Source organism: Fulmarus glacialis, unplaced genomic scaffold (genome assembly GCF_000690835.1).
Source record: "Fulmarus glacialis isolate BGI_N327 unplaced genomic scaffold, ASM69083v1 scaffold2104, whole genome shotgun sequence".
Lineage (NCBI taxonomy): Eukaryota > Metazoa > Chordata > Aves > Procellariiformes > Procellariidae > Fulmarus > Fulmarus glacialis.
Genome location: NW_009209730.1, coordinates 12,919 through 36,820, shown reverse-complemented (window position 1 = coordinate 36,820; position 23,902 = coordinate 12,919). Strand labels below are relative to the sequence as shown.

The 23,902-nt window shown below is 39.1% G+C and overlaps 1 protein-coding gene across 1 annotated transcript in view; it reads right to left on the bottom strand.

The window, feature by feature from the left end:
* Positions 1 to 287: 287 nt before the first annotated feature.
* The window catches only part of LOC104072139 (patatin-like phospholipase domain-containing protein 7), a gene marked incomplete at its 3' end in the record, with an annotated part of 35,989 nt that continues 12,374 nt past the window's right edge, over positions 288 to 23,902 (bottom strand). Inside the window, exons 9-19 of the mRNA XM_009576910.1 lie at positions 21,108 to 21,236; positions 19,640 to 19,720; positions 18,891 to 19,035; positions 18,246 to 18,338; positions 13,566 to 13,666; positions 12,538 to 12,684; positions 8,287 to 8,364; positions 7,255 to 7,460; positions 1,896 to 2,027; positions 533 to 666; positions 288 to 334 (exon numbers count right to left, since the gene is read on the bottom strand). Of these exons, the coding sequence (XP_009575205.1) occupies positions 288 to 334; positions 533 to 666; positions 1,896 to 2,027; positions 7,255 to 7,460; positions 8,287 to 8,364; positions 12,538 to 12,684; positions 13,566 to 13,666; positions 18,246 to 18,338; positions 18,891 to 19,035; positions 19,640 to 19,720; positions 21,108 to 21,236 (1,293 nt within the window). The remainder of the gene's footprint in view (positions 335 to 532; positions 667 to 1,895; positions 2,028 to 7,254; positions 7,461 to 8,286; positions 8,365 to 12,537; positions 12,685 to 13,565; positions 13,667 to 18,245; positions 18,339 to 18,890; positions 19,036 to 19,639; positions 19,721 to 21,107; positions 21,237 to 23,902) is intronic.

Here is a 23,902-nt window from a genome sequence, read left to right as displayed (position 1 = left end):
AATGAACATGGGAGAGAAATTAAACATGGATAAACACTACAATTTTGAAATCAAAAGTTGCTTTAATACCTTTTAATAACTGCACATTCCCTGACCAACCTGATGCAGCTCTGAAGTTAGCTCTGCTAACTCGGAGGGCGTTGGACTAGACACTTCCAGGGGCCCCAGCCAAACTCAGTCTTTCTATGATACTAAATTTATTCAAATCACTCTTTAGTGCACACTCCTGCAATTCTTCCTGAACTATTCTAACAGGCTGCTCTCCTCTCAATGTGAAAAAAAGTAACCCGTATCACAAAAGAGCATTGCGCAGGGCTTTTTGGTTTGTTTGTAACTTTTTTTATGTTTCTTTTTAAACCACGTATAATAATCCCATTCATGTATTATATGAAGTTTCCAAGTAGAAGGGATTTTCCATCTTTTCAACTTGTGAAAGCCCTTAACTAAGATTAACAATTGATCAGAGCAAGATTTTGTTTGTTTAGTGTGGAGTCAATACCAATTTCTCAGCCGAACAATTCATTTTTGAAACTGGCTCTTACCACTCCAATTAAGTCTCCTCGGCCATATTCACCCGTCAGGTGCTTTTTTCCATCATCCATCCGTATGACTGAGCGAAGTCGACCATTCAACACAATGTACGTGCAGTCTGACTTGTCACCCTGCCTGCAGAAAGAATAATCAATAATGAGGATTAGTGAACCATCTTTGCTCAGCAAATGCATCTAGAGTCTTTCAATAAGTTGATCATCTTCCCCACCTGGCTTAGAGGACATAGGAAAATGTTTAACCAACAGTTAAACATAACAAGCAAACAAGAAACTGAACAGGCATCTGTTAAAAGGTGACTTGGAAATACATTCAGTGTTTAAATATACACAACCGGTTAATGTTAGGTCTGGAAGCAGATGACCAGAATGCAAGTGGTCTCTAGGGGAGACAACAGGCTCATTACTGGTTACAGCAGGAGCTTGCTCTCACTGGAAGGTCAATATGGATGCATAGAGAAATTCTGCAGGTCCTGAGTGGCTCAGGACTTGGATTCTTTTCAGTGCACACATCTTAGTCTATCAGGAAGGTTTTGCTATATCAAGTTTGCATGGTTAAGAGTGCTGTTTAGCATGCAGATTTCCAGCATAACCTAGTACACGGATGAAATGCCATACTTCTGGTAGTGGAGTTAAAACCAATACAAGGAATTCTGAAAGATTTTAACAAGATTTTGACAGCTATGACTGCTTTGAAGCACAAAGTAATCCAAAACTTCCGTTAGCATTAGTGCTGCAGGTATAGTTATAAAAATCAAAATTACAATTATATAGAACAGGTACTAAATTAGACCTTTATTCTCCTACCACTGCAGCGACCTTATAATGGCTCAAATGTATCCTAGTACAAAAAGCCAAAAACCTAAGTTTTCCCAAGGATAACTTTTGCCCCTTAAACATAAAGTGCAGTGCCTATTTTCAATTTACTGTTGAATAAGCCTAACTGAATCACCTTTGAGTTTTGTTGTTTATTTTGGAAAGGCTGAAAAACTCTTTGAGCAATAGACATTAATGCTCTTAACAATGCAGAAGCTACCACCAGAACATACAACTGTCTCTGTCTTGATCGATTATGTCACTTTAAAAGCTTTCTGAGAAAATACAAAGGATGAGGAACAGTATGAAAGAATTTTAATAACACCTGGAGACAAGACACTGAAGCAATGTTGATGGGTTCTGCACAAAGAAAATAATCTCAAAATAGGCAAACAGATAAACCTGATGGAATGGTTGATAAATTTAGTCCAATGAGTTTCTTATTCTATATAATCACCAAGGGAGCACAGTTCCTTAACTATGAAAACTTAAATATTCAACAGACAACATACAATTTTGTCCATATCCCACCTGTAAACAGCTCGTCCAGCCTCAACCTCCATCCAATCCAGGGCAAAGTCAATTTGCCTAACAAATGGGGACATTCTCTTCACAACAGTATGGGCCACACCGAGAATTACGCTTGGCTGCTCCCGCATTATCCTAGGGGGGGGGAAAAAAAAAAAATGTTATTCAAGTACTTCCCCAGAATAGGAATAGATACACACAGGCACAATACCCCAATGCAGCTGTTGCCAATGCAACTGGGCAGTTACATAGGTACTAATTCAGAAGTTAGTACATTCCCATATATACACTCCACTCTCGCCACAACCACACTACATCAGTGATAATTTGACGAAGTATGGGGCTGGCCAGCCTGCCAACCTAGCCCAAATTGAACTCAAAGTTGACACTGTCCTAGTAGCAGTAGGACTATGCTAGTAGAGTGCTAGCTAGTCCTGCAGCCTGGCCCAATTCCCTTCTTTAAGTGAGCAGCGGGATGGACGGGAGCCATGCTAGCTCTTGTTTATGAGCCACCCTTCAAACCTCCACTTCACCCAGGTCTCTTATAACTCAGGAAAATGTTCATACTGTCCGGAAGATTGTCCCTCCCTGCCGTTCTGCACTTCTCAGTCTCTCTCACATGCACATGCTCGCAGTTTCCCCTAGATTTTATTTCAGGTCAGAACCTTACTATATTTGAACTCTGATGCTCTTAAAAATAAGAGACCTGCTCTGTATTAGAAACGTTCCCTTTTCCCTGTTGCAAAGACCACAAAGAACTGAAACATCTCCTAATAAAGCTTCTGATCTACACTCTGAATCTTTTGAGTGATGCTTAAAGTCTTTAGCAGTAGAGTTACCATGTAATTCAATACTTTTCCCAAACTGAAAAACTTTGAGAATGTTCTGCCAGTGGTAACTGCAAACTCGACACTGACTGTGAGGCCTGAGGGAAATCGCTCTCACAGACACCTGATAACTGCTCATGAATGTCTTATTTCTCATTCTTTTTAGCCTAAAGATCACTGCATCCTGTTACCTTGTGAGTAAGCACTCAAATTCTTACTGAAGCACTACTCCACAGGAGTGAACTGATCACGCACATCTCTAAGTGGTGTACCTGTTAGGACATCTTATCTTTTCTGTTCCTGTGCAGCATCAAGAGCAGTTGATGGCAGACTACTAAAAAATAGTTATTTCACAAGAGGCAGCACAATTCAGAAAGAAGTAGGTAAGTGTATGCAGACCTGGTACGTGAAGTGCATGCAGATAGAGATGAGGGAGCTACATTAAAGCCACACATGGGCAGAAATGAAGAAGAGAAAACAATAAATACGTAGTATGTTTTCTGCATCAATGTTCCATCAATCAATGAAGATACCGGACTGCCATAAGACAATCTACTTAGGAGACCCTGTGTATGCAGGAACTCTCACTAAGCACAAAACGTGTGAGCTTCGTATCTTCGTATCTAACCTCGCACCCCAAAAAATAGGGAGGAGGAGAGAAAGGCACGGAAAGAGCACTGTCAGTCTTTGTTCCCTAACTGAAATACAGTTCCTTGTGGACCACTGTCACTTGGCAGAAATGAGAGAAAGCCTGAGTAGAGATCCATAATCCTAAAACGTGGTAGTAAAAGCAAACTTAGCAGGAGCCAGGATGAAGCACAGAAACTGCCCTGAAGTTTCTAAAACATCAGATCTCTCATTCATTAGTCCTACAGCTGCAGCAAGAGACCCAGAGCTAACAGCGACCATAGGTCAAATGCAGCACACAGGGCACTTCAGGGAGCTTTCATGTTTATCTGCTCTCCTTACCCAATGCCTCAAATTACTACTTTTCACAATAACGAAGCTTATAATTTCTTCGGCTGAAATCCCTGAATTTGAAACGGAAGAGATTCGTAGGCATATATCCCTATTCCGTATTGAGCTCATCACACTCACACCTCTGCACTCATATGTGCTACCAGGCAAATTAAACTGAACACCAACTCTTGCATTTAGCACAGTTTAAAATCCAGCCCTCAAAACAGGACTACAAAAAAGCAGAACAGCTTTCCTCTCCTGCCCCTCTTCTCTTGCCCTGAGGTTTCCATGCCCCCTCGCCCCCATCTCCAACCCAAGATGCCTACAGACCACCTTGGTTTTGATAAGCTATTATTGCACGTGAAAACAACATATTATCTTACAGAAACTTTAGCACGCTAACGTAACTTGGACCAAAGGTCAAAGGAGCTGGAAAAGGCAGCCCAGGATAAGCACTAATAAACAGACAGCCCTAATCCCCCAACACACACAAAACACCCAGCCCTATCCCCCTCCTCAGCTGATCTAAAAGTTAAATAAACCCCCTGAAAACTCCTGAATTTAGCTCATTGTTTTTACACTTCTTGCTTGTTTAGCCCTCAAAGTCTCCTCCCACACAGGCTGTCTGCTATGATCAATAAAAGCCATTTACTCCTCTACCTCCCTCAAGATATGTATCTTAATACATAATGCCTTCAAAATGTAAAATACTAACAGGCTGCTTTTATTTCCATCTGGAGCTCTCGGATATTTCACCGAGTGCTATACAGCTGCTACAAGAGTATTAGCATGGAAGGTAAAAGCCCGCCTTTACGCACAAGAAGAGAAAAGCAGGTTTTTTTCCCCCATTATCAGCCAGGTTTCCTTCCTTTCACCTGCGTGTTTTCCTCTTTGCTCTTCTGCTTTGCACATGCCTGACACTGGGAAAATTAAAAGCCAAAGCTCTGTATTACAGAAACATGTTCCTGAAGGGATCCTCAGGGTTCTTTATTAGAAAGCTCACTAAATACAGTGATGAAAAGGCTAAACTACTGTGGGTGAAAGCCTGGGACTTACGCAGATATTTTTGTGGACGCGGATCCAATTTGATATTCAGCTTGGCTGGCAATACAAAATAATCTGGCAAGCACACATGATTAAGACTCTAAACTGTGAAATTTACTGAACCAGAAAATGTGACGAGTCCCTAGTACTGCAGAGCCTGAACATAGTCCCTCAGGAGAGCCTGGTGACAACTTGATTACACTGTTCATCAGGAGACACCAACAGTTGCAGTGTAGGCACTGCACACTTACTACATCAGTTCAGCAAAACAGCAAAGCATTTAAGGTATAGACTATATAATTAGCTTGTGTCACCCCTATACTTAAACTCTACATTTACAGATAGTTATTTAGTCATGTTAGTACCACGTAAAAGGCTCCTGCCCCGAAGTTTCAGTGAAAAGGATTTAACCTGTTGTCCAACATCCAACATGCAATTCTAAACCCCGGGCTACTTCCATTACTGTGCTCTTTGCCTAATGGCAACTATTGACCATGTTCTTTCTGCTTTGCCCTCTCATTAATTATTGAGAAAAAACACATACAGTGTTCCAGGGCAGCTCAAAGAAAAAGAGTACTATATTTGACAAGAAAGGAAGAAAGGAATTTTGGAGAATAACGGAGGTTCTTGTCAAATTTCTTCTGGTCAGTAAGTAAGATAAGAGCCAAAAAAAAAAAAAATTTTTAAAAAAAAAAAGCATTCCTGTGAGATTCTGAGCAAAGGAGAAGGCCTAACATTGTAGGACTATGAACACAGAATTTGGCACAAAAAGTGGAAAATAAATTTATTTCTAATTTTATCAACAAGTTTTTCTTTCTCATAGAGTTCAAAGCAAATATGAACAAACTTGAAGAAACCTCATGCTTTTCAAAGACTTTCTACAATGACACTTAAATATGGGAACAGGAGTTAGAAGCGATACAGAACATGGGTTTCAGGAGAAATTGTGAAGGTGGAATGCTGGAAGATCACAGAGATCGTAAAATGCAGAGAACTGGCAATAGACTTGTTAAAGAAGAAAAAGAAAGATTTGCAAAGGTCCCAAAAATGATGAAGAGGTGATACAGTGATGGGTTTGAGATCACTGACCGGTAAGGAGTTAATGGAAGCAAAAAGATAAGTTGGAATAAATAAGAGACAACTCGATTCTCGAGAGAAAAGAGAAAACTCGGGAAAATGAGCTCAAGCAAATGAGTCAATCCAGGACTGATTATCAAAACTGAAAAAGAGGAGGAAAAGGTAGAATCTGACTGGTTGGCTGAGACAACAAAATGAAATTTAAAGTAAAAAACAAGTGAGAAAACAACAGTAGAAAAAGAAAGAAAGAAAAAGCAGAAGTTTAGAAAAAAGAGATCCGATAGTGCATGGAATGGCACAAGTGGGGAGCATCTATCAGAAATTAGGTCAAAGAGTTGACATACACCGCACAAACCTGGAAGAAAACAGCTAATCAACCAAGCACACTGCTGAGAACAGCGTGTTCGGTTTTATTGCACGCAGCCTCTTGCCTGAGGTGAAAAACCAAAATCACAGAATAAGATTCTGTGGTAGAGTTGATTAGGAATACAAACAATTAGAATTATTTAGAAAGTAAGAAGTACACAGAAATGTACAACGTGATAGTGGCCTAGAAAACACAACCTCAGAAAGTCCTACACATAACACAGGACTGATGGCACATTCCAGCAGAAGTTGAAAAAGAGATTAGAAAAGGAAATAGAGGTATTTGACACAAATTATGTGTGTGAACTAATAGTAAGTCTTAACAATAGGATCATGGAATAAATCAAGAGCATTAATCGTTAATATTGGACAATGAGGCTAACCACAGTCATCATATCAGGTTTGGGTGCGTGTCTTTTAATTAAGAAATACCTATAACACCTTTATAAGAAATACCTATAATACCCTTTAAGCATTAAGTCACAAGTCATGTACTACTTCCAAGGTCCAGAAAGAAGCCTGTCTTGCACAGGGGCATTATTCTTTGACCTATTCTATTAGTGAGCATTGAAAACCTACAGTTACACCAAGACCAATCACTCGTAACACATCCACCAGCCTGGGCTGTGTTTGGAAACAGTACTGGGGTGGTTCTCCAGCAAAAAGGAATAATGAATCTAAAAGAACGGGCCTGGCAAAGAAGCACTTAACCCAGCAAAGCACAGGCTCTGGCCAGACTTTCTTCTTTGGATTACAAAGTATATGAGTCTTGGGTCATAAATCACACCCCATTGGGTTAAGCGCTCTATAAACCTGGAGCAAAGGAGATACCACCATTTAATATTACCATGTTCCCTGCATTACCACTTGCTGGAGAGAAAGGTATCTGATAGATGGGTCAGAGCTCATCTGAGCACTTAAAACTCTCACGTAAGCTATCTGGTTTGCTACAGGATGTATTGTAGCAGTACTATGCCACACATAAATCCAGAACTCCCATTTGTTCAAAAAGGCCATAAAAAATTTAAAAACTTTAAAAAAAAAAAAAAAAGAAAAAAATCAATATATGTTTTCATGGCAGAACTCACTCATAGAAATGGGACTTGGAAATAGACAGGAAGCTGCAGTCCCGATTGGCCTTGATGGTGAAAATCAGTGGTTCCCCAGTCAGGACAGCGAGCTGGCCTACAAGTTCTCCTGGATGGGTAATGAACAGACAGGTGTCCTCTTCCGAGTCTACCTTCCATTGGTACACGTGAAGCATCCCCGAGACCACAAAGCGAATATTAACATCCTGGAGAAAATGGAAAAAGAGCTCAATAAAATCCCCAAAGATTTTAAAAGCAATTATCACAGTGACAGAACTATCATGACCGATCTGTTTTCCAGAAAGCTCCTTATATTTTTTGAACAATTAGGTGATAAAATAAGACACAACAGTGAATTATGAAAAGCAGGTTATGAATATTTAAAACTAAGCAGCCACAATGTTGAAAAATGTGTTTTTCTTGGTATGGTTATGAAAAACGAAGTCTGCATCTCTAAGATCTCAAGAAATAACAACAGAATTGAGAATGGAGATAATGGGGTAATCACAACAGCATGATGAGGTACATCGCAGTTCAGCAGAGCAGACTACAGCAGCACCATAACTGGAGCTGCCCCTCACCTGCTTTGCATAAGCTTGTCTATTTACACAGTAGTATTATAAATTAATCTCGTTATATCCTAAATACACTTTGCTATACACAGTAACACTGGATTTCTACTGTACGGGGGGAAAAAATACCTTACTGCAACTGAGTGCCGTCACCGAAAGCCCTCAATGCAGAGCATGAAAAAGGGCTGCCCAGTCTCCATACCTCCTCAGGAAGGATGGACATATGATACTCCATACCTTCTCATGAAGGTAAGAGCTGAAAGACAGCTCTGGCTACACTGCTACTCTGTGTGGGGAGAAAGGCTGAGAGCTGGGATTGTTTCACCTCGAGAAGAGAAGGTTTGGGAGGGGTCGGGAGGGTATTTTTTTATTTATCATCAATGTGTATAAATACTTTATGGTGGGGGCAAAGACTGGGCCAGACTTACATTCTCCCTACTCTCAGATGACACTCACTCACCTGATCTCCTTGCCTCGATAGCACAGTCCCAGCAGTAACCTGATGCAGTGTCACTTTCCCATTCAACAACGAAGGATCCTGGAGAAGAAAGAGGCGGAGGGTACAATTTACTTGTCGGTGCACATGTAAAGATCCGAGAATGTGAGGAAGCATTGAAATAAAGCAAATAAGAATAATAAATACTAAAGATAATGTCATAAGTACTTGAATCTCTTTAAAATAGGGTGCATGATTTTTATATTTCTCTACCCAACAAACATCTCTTCCAGAAGAAAAAAGGTTTCATTCATTTCAGTTGATCAGACTTAGATTCTTAAGTATTTTATATTTGTCAGTTTTGCCCCCAGACTCTTTTAAGGGTCTACAACAAAAAGAGACCTATATCAGCTGGCATGAAAACCATGAAATATGAAGTTATTTTCAAAGGAAGGTGAAATCAGAAGAGACTGTCTACATCATGGAAGAATCGGACAAGAAGATCTAACACTTGCTTTATCACAGCCCTTTCCTGGTCACACAGCTCAGCTGTGCTGTGAATGCATAGCAGATTTTCATACACACTGTAGACCAAAAGCTTCCCCAAAGTAATGAATTCTTATGTGCATGCACACGTGGATTGCACAGGAGAGTGGGAATTTTCCTCCCGACTGAAGAACACACGGGAGGGGGAGTCTTTCCAAAAGCCTGCCCGCAGTTTGGACCCAACCCCAAACCCTTGCAATGGCCAGGAGTTGATCTCGTTAAGTGCATCAGCTGATGAGATTATTCCTTCCCAGCTCCAAAGCTGGTCACCACCATAATCCTGAGTATGTAACGCAGACAACCACCATGCATGGAGAGAATTTCCTTTTACCTCAAAGAACTGACCATTCAATTTGGTGTCCCATGTGCAGTCAGTATCAAATCCTAATGCTTCAGGCCACCTTTGCTTCAGCAAAACTTTCACCCAAACCAGCAAATCTTCAAAAGCTCAACATTTTATTATCATCATCCAAATGGGTAGGGGCAAAAATGTAGGCTCAATTACGTGATTCTCGCTTTATGCTAAAGAGTGACAGTGCAGTCCTGGTGTCTCGCAGCTTAACCTCTGCAAGGCAAAGCTGGACACTACTGTGTCCAATACTTTGCCACAGAGGTAGAACCTCTAAAAGCAAGAGAGCTGCATGCACAGTAAGATACAATTCAGCGCAAGCAGCATAGCAGAATCTGCCCATAGTCATTAACCTTATTGCCGCGGGAAAACAATATAAAACAGATGTAAACATTTTACCATTGTAATTGTTATGCCAGGTTTATCTCTTTTCATTTTCAGTTGAAAAAAAAATAGAGCAAGTGAAATAATCAGAATTATTCTTTACACCTACAGCTGATAAGCAGAACAGATTTTCATCAAAAAATAGGTTTATTCAAACCAATCTGTTTCATGGGAACATATCCAATGCAAAGAACCTGACAAGCACCTGTCAAAATATTTCAGTTCAGCAATATCAACTCAACTAATTTCTATGATGTTTTTTCTATATTTATACATTTATGGTTGTATAGTATTACCTATACTTAAAGACAAACTTTTAACTGCGAAAGTATCTCACAGTAAGGGAATACAAGCTCCCTAATGAGCTCTACTTACCAATGGCTGGTTTTGGCTGCATTGGCTCTAACAAAAATTGTTGCAAAGATTTTCTTCCTGTCTAAGACTACTTAAGTATTGGAATAGATTGTACACAAAGCTGTGAAGTCCTCATCATTGGAGATCTTTAAGAACAGCTTAGACAAAAACCTGCCAGAAATGACATAGCAATATTTGATTCTGCCTTGGGCATGAAAAGAGACTGAATGACCTCCAAGCAGACCTTGAAATCCTGCTTTTCTGTGGTATTACTACCCAGATTAAGCAACAAAGGAGTTGACAAACAAGATCACAGACAAGATCCATCCTGTCTAGTATCTTCTCTCTTGAATGGGCAAGACCAGCAAACCCAAATTCAGCATTGCATAGTTACAGGGTTTGAGCTAAATGACTTTGCACTGATCTCCTCCAGCCTCCTCCAGCCACTAGCTTTTACAAAAAAGAAGTCGCTAGCACAACAAAATCCATTTCACAGCAAGTTTCTTTCTTCGTGTTACTACAGCAAGTTAGCAGAGGTTTATGATGCAGAAGCAGTAATTAACTGGGACAGACAAATAATTTTTTGTCAAAGGAAGCGATGCAATTCCTTTATGACCCACGCAGAAGACATGCCCTGCAACATTGTTTGACTCTCGTAACAAAACTGCAGATAAACCTGAAAACATGTAAAAGTTGTATGACAGAGAAAACCACTCATGACAAAGACCCAAGGAATTCAAGTTATTTAAAACAAAAGAAAAAAAAAAAAAAGAAAATCTTAATTCTGAAGTCAGATACCTAAGGGTCTTAATAATACTGCCTCTCTCCTATTGTAAATTATCCCCTCCTCTCTCTCTCTCTTACAGTCTCGTGGAAAAAAAACCACCACCAAACAACCAAAGAACAAAACACCACCACCTGTCATGAAAACATCTTGATTTTATTCACACTGACTGGCTGCTCTGAAAAATGACATCTTAAAATGTCTCCAGCCAGCTAAGAAGTAAAAGATCTGAGATAATGTTTTAAGAGAAGAGCTTACAGAATTCATCTTCTTCCTTGATGTAAGTAGTATTGAACACAAATATTTTAAATACAGTAAGATTTTTCATCCATTGCCTGTAGAAGAATCAACTTTTGCTATCCTCATAGAAAAAATAAACATTGACCTCTAAGTGAGATTTCTAGCATTTGGCTACATTCCATCAGATTCTTATTTGCTTGCGAAAAATTGAGTTGCTATAATACCAAAGTTTGAAAAGCCTATCTTATTTCATTATTATTTAGATCTTCATGTTAAAAACGCTGCTTATTAGATGCTGCATTTTAAGGATACTGTTCCAATTAACTTCAACTCTGATCTGTTTACTTGCTAATTACTGAGAAATTTATTCTAGATTAAAAAAAAAAAAAAAAAAGGGGCTGTAATCGGTAGCTTCAGTGATCTTGGAATTTTTGCTCATGATCCAATAGGTCTAAAAAGGAAGACATCGGTTGTGTATTGGATACAAACTTTTGTCACAAGAGGCGTCTGAGGCCAGTCCTATCAAGAACAGAAGGCTGAGCAGAACAGATGAAAGTCCTACTTCACTCTATCTGTAACAAGAATTTCTTCCAAAATAGTCTGTAGCCTTTCATGAAGATATAAATGCCTGAAAAAACTGAAAATTAACGTAACAAGACAGTTAAGTTTCCTGCAGACTATCAGTCAGTACTGCACCCCTTAGGCAAATCAGCGACAACGTAGAGTACATATGTCGAGCCTCACTACTGGTAACTGAAAGATCATGACCAAGATTTTGAAGTTGCAGGGGGAATAATTTGGAAGTCAGCAGGGAATGTTAAAATCCAGAAGTAAAATCTTTTAAGTTCTAGCAAGTGTCGCTTGGTGAGAGCTCTTAAGGCAGAGGAGGCTGCAGCAGCTGTGCCCAGGCCTCTGGCAGCATCAACAGACTTGAGGTATTGAAATACATGCTGTAATAAAACTAGGATACCTGTAACTGATTTAGACAGATGTACAATTTTCCTGAATTGTCTGATTAGCTGCATGAACAGATACACCTCTGTAATGAAATGTAGCTGGAATCATAGGAACAATGAAAACAAACATTTTCATTCCTTCTTACAACAAGAAGGTGATAAGCAGGGGCTGAGCTCAATAATGATGACTGCGAGGGCACCAAGCATTTAACTTGGACTGGGCATGGCACAGTCACTCAGCTGTGAAATGCACTCATAGCCAATGGCCAAACACAGAGATTCAATTCCAAAAATCAAACGAGGCACTCAGATGCTATGCCAACAGGATTAATAGATTCAGCAATCACCTGAATGCCTTTACATAACTTCTTCACACAGTATGTGAGAGAGTGAAATTACAAGGCAGCAGAAATTGCACGTTTACTTCTCACAGGGATAAATCCGTACACAGTGAAAAAAGATTCATGCAGTGCATTTCAGTATGGTCTTTTCAAATGGCAGAATAATTCAGATTTATTTCAGTCCTCCTAATAACTTCAACAGACTAGAGAATAAAACATTCAGATAGTCTACAGTGTACTAGGGAGACAATTTACTTTTTAGTGCCTGGCAGAATGAGTTGAAAAGCAAAACCAAAGCCATTTCTTCCTGCAATAACTTACATCGAGTTTCATCAAGGTGGAAAGGTCTTTCTTTGCTGCTTCAATGATGGCATCAGTGTATTTGCTACTACAGGAATCTTGCACAGCACTGTAATGGAAAACGGCTGAAGGAGTTTCTGTCACTGTCACAGTCTTCTTCAATATTGACTGCAAAGAACAGAGGTACACAACAAGTATCAGTTTAGATGTTATAATTGGCACCTACCCAGCAAAAACTTGCTGTATCATCTGTATTCTCTATCCACCACAACGGGTGGCCTGAAAAAAAAAAAAAAGTGTGGTTTCCAAAAAAGCAACAGCTTGCTAACTTCATTATCCTTGTATTTTTCTGCAAAGCTTGACAAGTCAAACAAAGTTACTCATCACAGCTTGCAAAAGGGAAGAATAAGAGACTTTTCAGAAACTGGGCAGCTGCCAGTTCGATAGAACTAAAACTTGATCAACACGATACACAAAGACGGAGGAAAAGATAAAGTGTCTGTCAAGGTCACACTGAGCCACAGTTTTTCTTCAGATTTTGGTTTGCAGTTTTATAATTCAAGAGCATTTTTGTGCTCTTAACTTCCAGGTCACTATTCATAAAAAAGCAGACCACAAAAAGAAAAAAAGGTTTATAAAACATGACTGAAAACCCACAGGAAGTTCACAGGCTGATAAAAGTTTTTAATTCCTTGCTGCAAAGTAGGTCTGACAAATTCACCTTTCCAAATAATCCTTTTCATGAGTCAGAGGAAAATCAATACCTAAAATCAAGAAGTTGCAGCAGTGCTTTCCCATTACTTGCCAAGGGAATCTTGACAGAGTTTCAAGATCTGCACTGAAAAGCCTAAACAGTCACCAAAATCTACTGAAACAACTCTAAAGTTAAAATACACCAACACAAGACACCAAATATCACAACTTCTACAGAGTTGCAAGGGCAGCGTTTCAAAGTAAGGGAGAAAACATTTAAATTACTCAAAGAATAATAATGAGTAAGGAAGTACAATGCAAGAAACATGCTGGAGTCTCCAAAGGAGAAGACCTACCTTGCCCACAACAGGACTGCTGGCGGTGTCCTCCAAGCCAAAGTGCACTCTGGCTCTTTCATATGCCATGTCCATGTCTGACTTTGCACCACTGGAATTATCTACGAGCAATATAAAAATCTTTTTTTAAGCATCTCCTTTATTACAGTTTCTCAGAAATAGAAATAGCAGATAGTACACGAAGTTGAGCAACTTTTTGTCTGTTTGTTTGTTTGTTTGTTTCTGAAGCTGAGGATAAAATAGGAAGTGGCATCCTCATATTCTTATTTATTTCCTAGTTCCTTTTGACCTGGAAGATCTGACGGGAACTTTAAATCTTCTCATCTGAGCTCATGTATACAATATGTCCCAAAATTCCCACATCCACTCTTGTACAAAGTACAATAATTATTTCAGGGTAGACAAAACAGAGTCATTCGGATCTGAAGACTACCAGGAAGAAGCAAATCCTCCAAACAGATTTTCCTCATTGTTTTCAGGAAATTATTTTTATTAACCTTTTCCCCACTAAACCAAAGAACTTTTTTTGTACCCGATATATTGCAAGAGCTTTCATAGGGACAATATTATGATCAGCAACTTCTTAAAGTCTCTCCATAGAAAGCATTGCCCGCCGATGTCTAAAATAATTTCAGAGCTTTTCTACAACTTGTCCAAACTTTCAGTGCATGTCATGTGCTGAGAGATACATAAGGAATTCCCTTACAGGTCTTGCTTATTTAATTCATGAATTTGAAGTCACTAACAACTTCTACTCCTTATTTCCCAATTTTAATACATCTTAATTATATTAGCTCCTTGGCTGTCCCATCCACCTTCCAGGAACTTATCTGAGATAATCAATAACGCAAACGTAACTGGGAAACGCTTCCTATTTAATTACCTTGAATAGGATACCCACATATCAGCCTGGTGATTTACAGATGAGTTTAAGAATCGGCAGAGATTGCAATTTCCTTTAACAAATAAACATATTATAATTTCTATCATATTTCTATGCCTAATATATCTCAAAAATATACTGTATTCAGAAAAGTTTAAGTTTTCTCCCTTACGCCTTTTTCCTTCTGTTACTACATTGTTCCTATACTTTTGCTTTTTTTGAATACAAATCGCTGCTCAAAAATAAGATGGGCCATTAGGAAAAGCAGTTGTCTTTCCTGACTGTTGAATTTTGTCACCTAATAAACTCTGAAAGCACTCAAATTTTTAATTCTGAATTCCTCCCCCATTCCCCTTCCTACACACACACTTGAGTTTGCCCAGGATTGCCCTGATCTTTAGAAAGTTGGCTTTTAGGAACATGGAGCTGCCCTATATTAACACTCTTGTTACATATGATCATGCGAAAATATTACCCTCCCATGAACAGCTGTCTATAAATTTAATTTTAAAAATACAATTATTTTATTTCTGAAGGAGCTTGACTCCTATCTCCACCCCAGCTAGGACAAGAAGAGAATCCTACTGTCCCAAGGATTCACATCTACCTCAGAGTACTCCTTCCCATGTTATCTACAAATATGAACAAAGCTTTGCATGCAGTAAATCCACATCTGCCACTGGGGTCATAACATCATTTAATGATCAGCTTCCAAACAAGAAACCCGACAAGTTGACCCAAAGATTGTCATCAGCAAAACTTACAAACCATAAGACCAAAAAAAAAAAAAAGGAAAAAAAAAAAAAAAAGAGAGAAAAGCTGTTGATGCTACTAACTGAATTTCATACACACTGCAACATTAAAGACCCTAAATTAGTTACAAACAAAAAAAGCTGGGATAGTAGAAATAGCAGCATGGAACTCCATATGGGCTGATTTGACTACCTGTCAATTATACTGCCCCACAAATCACAGTGTCAGCATAATTACTAAGCCCCAATACACCAAGTGCATTTTAAATCTAAACACACACTTCTCAGGTTAAACCTAAGTAATCTGATAATGGGCATGTAGGCATGAAAAGCATCCTCTACATAGCTCTGCATATTAAAAAATCGGAGAGAGGAAAAAGAGGCGGCATGCTAGGAGTGAAACCTTATGTCTACTAGACTTCTGTTCAAAGTAGAAGTCTTCATCTCAGTCGTAGGTATAAGCTTCCCACACCATGATTAATTAAACTGTCTTGTTGCTCAAATGGGAGTTAGAAGGGATACAGCAGAACAAGCTTTAACTAGAACCATTGAGTCAAAAGAACAGAAGGCAGTGGGAAACTCAAGAGTGGAATGCAATCCTGTTTGATGAACACATGCTCGCTGGTATCCCACACACTGCTGGTATGGAAGTCACTGCAAAAACAACAGCAACTGACATAGTTCCTGGCAGTATTTCAGCTGCCTCTTTCCTTCCAAGTACTCGCTCACTGAACTACCTGCTTTTCCTAATGCAGGTGGTCCTACACTCCTGCATGTATGCTGTAGCGTCATGGCTTCAGTTTTGAAGAAGGAAAAGCAGCTTCTCTTCACTCTTGATAAAAAATCCCCAGTGAACAAACCAATAAAAGATAACTGCTATTTAACCTTAAAAAAAATTAAGTTGGGAACACTCACTTCCAGGAACAATAAAACTGATGAAGTTATCACATACAAAAGATCCCATTGTTTTATTTCATTCATCTAATTCTTCTGTCCACCAGCCCAGATACTCCACGTGACTTAATTACAACTTTCTCCACATAAAGGGTTAGTATACTTAAAAAGTAGACTAGCCTAAGTTGGCAGGATCGTATTTCCTCATCTACACAACTGCTACGTTTCAAGTTAGATAGCTATACAAAACCAAGAAGAACGAATTACACCCCAACCCCAGGAGCAACTGAGTCAAAAATGTTTTCCCCAAAGTCATTTTTAGCAGTTTTTGTTAATTCTAATGAGCCAAGCAAATCAAAGAGATGCTGGGATAATAGCACCTGTATGACGCTAGTAACAGACAGTTCTCTTTTCTCTGAATCAATAATAAACATAATCAATATTCCCACGGAGTCTGAACACACAGTAGGTAATGGAACAGAATCTGAAGCAAGATCTTAATCTTTTCATTACAGACATCAAGATACTTTCTGTGCAAGCTAAACAGTGACTGTAACCTCAGTGCAGTGAACAGCAATCAGCTCCATTAATTGAGGCAAATCATAATTACCCAATTAGATAGGCTCCTTCTGTCAGTAAAAATTAATTTTCTCTCCCTGCTAGGCTCTGTGTACCCTGACATCACTCTTATGACACATAGAAGGAGAAAGGAAGGACAAATGGACATATTCACTGTTAAGTATGCATAAAAGCTGTTAAGAACACGCATGGACTCTACCTTAAAAGTGTTACAGGGCTGCATAGGCCTGTTCTCACTGAACTACTTTATTTAGCTGGAGGAAAAATGGCTATGTTTAGAGTAAGCATTACGAATTCACCACTGAATCAAGTCTGCTGGTACACTTTATAATGCATAGTGCAAAACAACCTAACACATATGAAAATAAAGCAAAGTCTTGCATGGGTCAGTATTTTCCCTTCATTTGTTTCCCGTTTCAGGAAGATGATGTACTTATCACTAGCTAAAATCCTACTTCTCTGCCACATCCATCCCTCTGGACAGTTACACAGAAGTTATGAAAAACTGGGACATTGTACATTTGCATAGCAGAAACTGAAGGGAAAGTGAATCAACCCTCTATTGTTAAAAATGAAGCAAGTTGTAAGAAACCCTACTACCCGTTCTTCTCTTCTCTACATACCCCCAACTTAACTCGATAGCAACAAGTGTTAGAAACCTTACATTGGGAACAGCCCTCAACGCTGAGGGCTCCCTCAGCCTGTCTCCCTCCTCTCTCCTTGTCTCCATATTCTCAAACCCCTCATAGTATGTTTTTATCTCCTAAACCATTTAATAGTCAATGTAAGCAATACATGTACCTTCTAATGTATCCAGGGTACCTTTATTCCACAGATTAAACTCTATATGAGTTTCCCTATTAACAATATCTCCATAATGACTACAGTATCTAAGCATGACCTTCAACTACCTCAAGATGGTTAGTTTGGTACTCAGCTAACAAAAGGAAGGAATCTGTCTTCCATGTTTCACCCAAGAAGTTCCAGTTTCTCTACCTTGAACATAAAGGTAACCTAAACAACTGGCTCAGAGGAAGATGTCTACAGTGGAGATGACTGAAGTTCACTGAAATGAATACTGCAGCATCAAAACAGCTCAGCCTCATAAATGTCTCATCAGAGCATTCAATGATAAATCACCTTTATTAGCCACTCAAAAAACATTCCTCTAAAAGCAATAAAGCCATGTAATGTGCTCTTTGGGACAATCAGCCAAGGAAGAATTGAGTGTCATCTTTTGCATGAAAAATGATAGCATATCATCATAACTCACTTTGTTTCAGCTATATCAATTAATAAGGCTCTTCATTTGCAGGTCTCTCAGTAGCCAAATTACTGTATGTTCCCCATGGCTAATAAAGACAGCAAGGGAATGCTCTCTTAGATAATAGTCCATTTGTTACTTCAGAAAATAAATTTTTGACAAATGAGTTAGGAAGCAGTACTACTGCAAGATGATTATCCAACATAAACAGGAAGATTACCTAACGCAGTGCTCCAGAGAGCATGTGTCTTCCCCCATATGATTAGATACATTACATATTTCCCACAATTTTGCCAAGCACTACTTACTAGAAGCCTCTGCAGACCCTGCACAGGGAGGTGCAGAAAGGCTTCTTCTGAAAACATGTTCAGAGTTTTCTGTACCAGAAATCTTCAACGTATCTGAAATTCAGAAACAAGTTACGCGAATGTAAACACACGGTACTCCCTAGTAAAATAAATTTCACTAACAGCAAGAACCTCTCCCTACCCACTTTCAAAACTTAAAGGCTGTGTTAAAGGTTTGAAACACTGATGTTAAACATTGTTTAAACCTGCTTCCTGCTTTTGATTTAATTAAAAAAATTTTTCAGGTTCAGAGGCAAAATTCAACTCAATCTATTTTCCTAAGTTCAGCTTCCATACTTACACTTCAACCCAAAAGCCTAGACATATCCAGCAATTCTTCTGCTACTAGAGTGCAGAATTTTCACAGCTCCCCCATGAAGTCAACATTAGGAGCCGCTTCTTCTTTTTCCCTCCCCCTCGCCCCTCGATATCATTAACACCACAGTAATAATTTCCTATTAAAGCTAAGGACTATTCAAAAATATCAAATCTGAAACTGGATTAAGATAAACCCCAACTACTCTAATCAAATAAAAAACCTCTGATGAATAGCACAATTAAAGAACATCACAAAGGACAGTTACAGCACATTTCCAGAAACATTACCTATTTCCTGTGCTTCCCCAGCCTTTTCAAACTTTTCTGCACGATCTTCCTCTGATACATTAGACACTTGTCTTTTCACTGCTTTGCTCGAACTTCCTCCAGATGTTACACTTGCCACAGAGATGAGTGGGATGGCTTGGCTCTGCTGCAAGCAGCAAGGTGAAAAGGCAAACATAAAACACACACCCACGCATGTTAAACAGGACTGGACCCTGTATTGAACCCTGAGGGTACTTCTCCCAGTCGCAGTTATCAATCAAAAACTATCAAGGGTGGCCTTGCAATGATATCTGCCAGCTCCCACAGCACTCCTAGGTGCATCCCATCATGGCCCATGGACTTACATATGTCCATTTTGCTTAAGTATTCCCTGACCTGATCCTCTTCTACCAAGCGTACACCATCCTCTGCACTGTTATAGGCACAAGTGACTCAGTATCATTAACACATCAGGACTTGCTGAAACATACTGATATACATACACAGTGATGCACATACACCAGTTTGAAGTGATGCACTTCTTCAAACTTTAGAAATTTAAGCTTGTCCCCCTCCCCCCAATTCCCCAGGCATCAGCATAGGCTAGACTTTATGGGCTGGTTACAGCAAGTACCTTACTTCAAGTACTGTCATTATTAAATCAATATGCAACATTTACTTTACGATCTTCTGAAAAAGGGAAAACCTCTCTGTGCTAAGTCACAGATACGCTGCATAGTAAGAGCAGACAAAATGTACCCCAAACTTACACAGTTGAAGAGCTCAGTAGTCAGACCAAGGTAGTTGTGCAAAGCGAGGAATGTCACTCTCTGCAGCCTTACCATGATGATCTAGAAATGGCAAATCAAGAAACAACAGGAATGGATTTAGTATTCTCCCACACTTGTTCTTGCATTTAGATAGTTATGTACTAGAGTACCTGAAGGCACTTCAAAAAATACGGACTGTACCCTAAACTGAAATTCCTTTTTAGCAGTTCATAAATTGAGGCAAAGATAGATCCAATCATTTTGATTTACCGAAGACTTCATAATCATTTGATGGCACAAAAATCCAAAGCCTTACTTCCAAACACCAAATAATGCTTTTTGCTTTCTGTAAACATTAATAATGAACATGCCTTGAAATAGATGCATTTGCTTCCATTTCCCGCCCCCCATTAAAAAAATCATTTCAGCTTTCCCGATACAGAGCCTATGCTATTGCTCTACTAACACTCTAAACTAGCATGAGACATCACTGCCACCTGACCTTCCTGTGCCCTGGCAGCTTATTCCCACTCTTAAGCCATCCTCTCTTTTGTATTAGCTCTCATAGAGCAAATTAAATTGGTATAATGATCTGTTCTCCTCAACCATCAGTATTAGGAGGTTCATGTGTCACTCATAAATCATCCAAATAGCAGAACAGTTTGCAAGGACAAAAAGATTTAGAAGGGATAGTAAAACAAAAGGACAGACCAGAATGACTGATCAGGTCACGTGCACCCATTTGACTATTATACCTGTGGGACAATGCGCCAGTTGGCAAACTCTCCAAATTTAAATCAATACACTAGGCCCTGCACTAGCTTCCACTTGCAGGATGTACGAAACATACTTGCAGTGCTCACTTGAAAACTGTCTAAGCTCCTGCAAAGCAAGGGAAGGTGAACTTAAAATTAATACAAAGCACAGCTCTTTCCTCAGGTGCTGACAATTGCTTCTGAAGTGGAAATTCACATGTCAGTCTGAATTTTGTGAATTTTACAACGCATCACACTTCAACAAACAGCTTCTGAGGGTACATCAGTCCTTTTTCAGAATATGGAACTGTCTTCTCCATATTCTAAGCCATTTTGAAGCCTTGTTGGTGCATAATCATAACGCAGAGCCCATGCCAGCACATTCTAGTCCACAGGACCCATGAGCTTACAGTGCAGGTCAGGCTGATTCGAGAGCTTATCACATGCAGAAACTGATATTTTTGTGTGTGTGTGCGCACGCATGTAAGAATTGTTTCTTCCTGTACGTGATTAATGCTGGAATCATTAAGTCTAGTGCTCTAAGAGCGAGAGTAATAGCAGAACTAGTGCAAATCTTGAGAAGAAGCTATACTGAACAGTTCCGTATCTGCAAAAGGATGATGAGCTTGCTGAACTTCAAAATGTCTTCCTTGTAACTTCGAAATTAGAGTGATTTCCCACCCCCCCCAATTCTACTTAACAACAAAGCTTACCTGTACCACTCTAACAAGAGTTTCAGGATATTTCTGGAAGACATCTTGAAAGGCACTTGCTGGAAGTCGCAATATAGTGGACGGAATGGCTGCTCGGGCTGAGACCGTTTTATAGGGAGCAGGGTGACCCTAATAGAAAGTTTCAGAGACACAAGTTTAATCCACCAATTATCTGACCCAATCCTTCCCAATCGCTTCACAAATTTCTACTTTGATATTGTCTATGCTTGACAGACATCATCTGACCACAAAAAGCCTTGAACTTATGCTCCATGACCTACAGGTGGTATAACGAGGGCAGCATGGTCAGGTGAATTCACACCAACAATTTCACTAGCGTGAAACAGAGACAGAGGTAAAGAAATAAGAGTTACAAGAAGGTGTATCAGGTTAAGGGGAACTGGCTAGTTTGTCAACTCTGTTGCAGTTTTATTACAGACAAAGCCAGGCTTCAGAAGTATTTCAACTTCCAACTATTCAAGACTGCAGAGAAAGAGGGTTTGTTGATTTCGTTACCTGTACTGATGACCAAGCTATTTGCTGCAATAACAATCATGGACTCACACAATCAACAAAAAATATAACAAAATTGTATAGTAATTACATAATGGAATAAGACAAAAGCCAGGCAGACTTCTTGTGTTCTAAGATATATATATATGTATCTTCATATACATTCATAGATATATATATGAAATATTCCAAATGACAAAGCCAAACAGCTTCTCTTTACTTGAGATAAACTGGGTCTAGCCCATCCTGAGTTGCTCCATCTGTTGGAGCATGGAGAATTAACAAATGAATGAAAGATAAAACTGTAAATGGGTAGAATACAGAGATTTTTACACTGGAAGGCAAGCCTCTGGTTTAGGATTTTCCCCTTAAACCAAAATAGATTTTAACAAAAATCTACTGCCAAACACTTGGATAAAAAACGCCAAACAACATCCCTTCTACTCCACTAGTAGATGCTGAAAAGAATATCTATAGGTCATGAATTCATTTACTAATATATGACACTGATTTATCCAATATTTCTAAGATAAAACGAGTCCTTTTGTGCAAGAACTAAGGAGGAAATGGAGCTTCTACTTGAACACAGTCACAGCTTCTGAAGCTTTCATTCCTCCTGAGCAGCAGAAGGCAAATTTTTCCAAACACTAAAACACACAGATGCTAAATGCTGATTACAAACGGAAAAACTTGCAAGTATTCCAGAGCATCAGACAACTAAACACAATCACTGCAAAAGAATTTCTGCCTAAAAAACACACCAAAACCAAACCAGATACATTCTGTACAACTACAACCACTCTGGAAAATAAAGCTACAGCTCTGTCTGCCTTGCTGGTCTGGAAGTCATGATGAAGCAGGTTCTAAAATTAAATTAAATTAATTGGAACCAATTACTTACTTAATTACACCAACTTCAGCTGACCTTTTTACAAAATCTGGGGATGATATTAATAGCTTTGATTTTCAAGTTCCTGAGGGATTTGAAATTTTAAACATCTCTGACCTACACTGCAAAGCTACCAGGCGTCCTCAGTTTTCCTGAGTTTCTTTTAATTAAGTAAAGAAATCAACATATTACATTTCTGTGCCTTTTGCTCTACCAAAAATAAATGCAACATTCCTCTTTGACAGGCCAGTTTAAAGCCTGGCTTCAGACGAAGAAGTATTTGGAATTCTCCTTATACTCAAATGTAAAAGAAACTTTATATTTAAGTATATACATCGCTATACTTGCCATCAACTGTATTTCCTACCGATTTCTATACCAAATACATAGTGAAAAACTAAAGAAATCTATTACATCTTTAAATGCTTATCCTTTGTCCAGCAACAACTTTAACAGTGTTCCATAACAGTTATTCAAAAGGGCAAAATAAGCAATGTATATCACATTTATATGGTCTACATTCTACCCAGTAAAGCATTTGGTGTATTTTTGGAACGGTGCTTGTTTGAGGACAGATCAATGCTGACAGTCTCTCAGAAAACCAGTTTAAGGATAATAACGAAGAGTGATGCAGCAGCCTTTTTCTCCACAGAACAGCCTATCCCTCCAGTTTTTCAGCATATAATGTTTCCTTTTCAAAATCCCTGCATGAGAGCAGCCTGCTTTTGAAAGGGCCAACCACCATGTCTAATTGGTCTGAACACGCTAAAAGCTGTCAGAGGAACGTGAACAGGAAACGTTCCCGTAATTGTCAGTTCTCTCAAATATAATGTAATCAGCCACACACAAAGAATACGACGTTTAAATTATAATATTTTACAATCACACACTGAGGTCACAAGGAACAGTTAAGTTATAATCAGTAGTGAACTAGGGGTTTTTCAACAGAGAACTTTTTGTTCTCAATGTGGATAACTATTTACTTCTGTCTTGCTCTAAAAGCTGTGGAGTAATTAAATATTGTAGGTGACCAACATCACAGCTAAAGTAGAAGTTGAATCCAGATGACAGCCAATGGCCAAATCCAAATGAATTTGGTTAAGAAATCCGCTATGAGAGACACAGGTGCCTTATATTCTCCCACTTTGAGTGGTGACTCCTTTTTGCACCCAAAAATCTGGCATGTTCTCTCTATTCCCATTGCTTGGATTTCACTTTCCTCCACACTACACCGACATTGCTGCAACCCAAAGTTCTTGCAGCAATCGCAGCAATCAATTGCTTCTTTATAACCTCATCTATCTTGTCCACTGTCATTAAAACAGACTTGAGCCCTGCAGGCTCACCTTTATCCAAGTGTTTTTTCAGCTTCTTTTAATCCTCAGACTTTCAT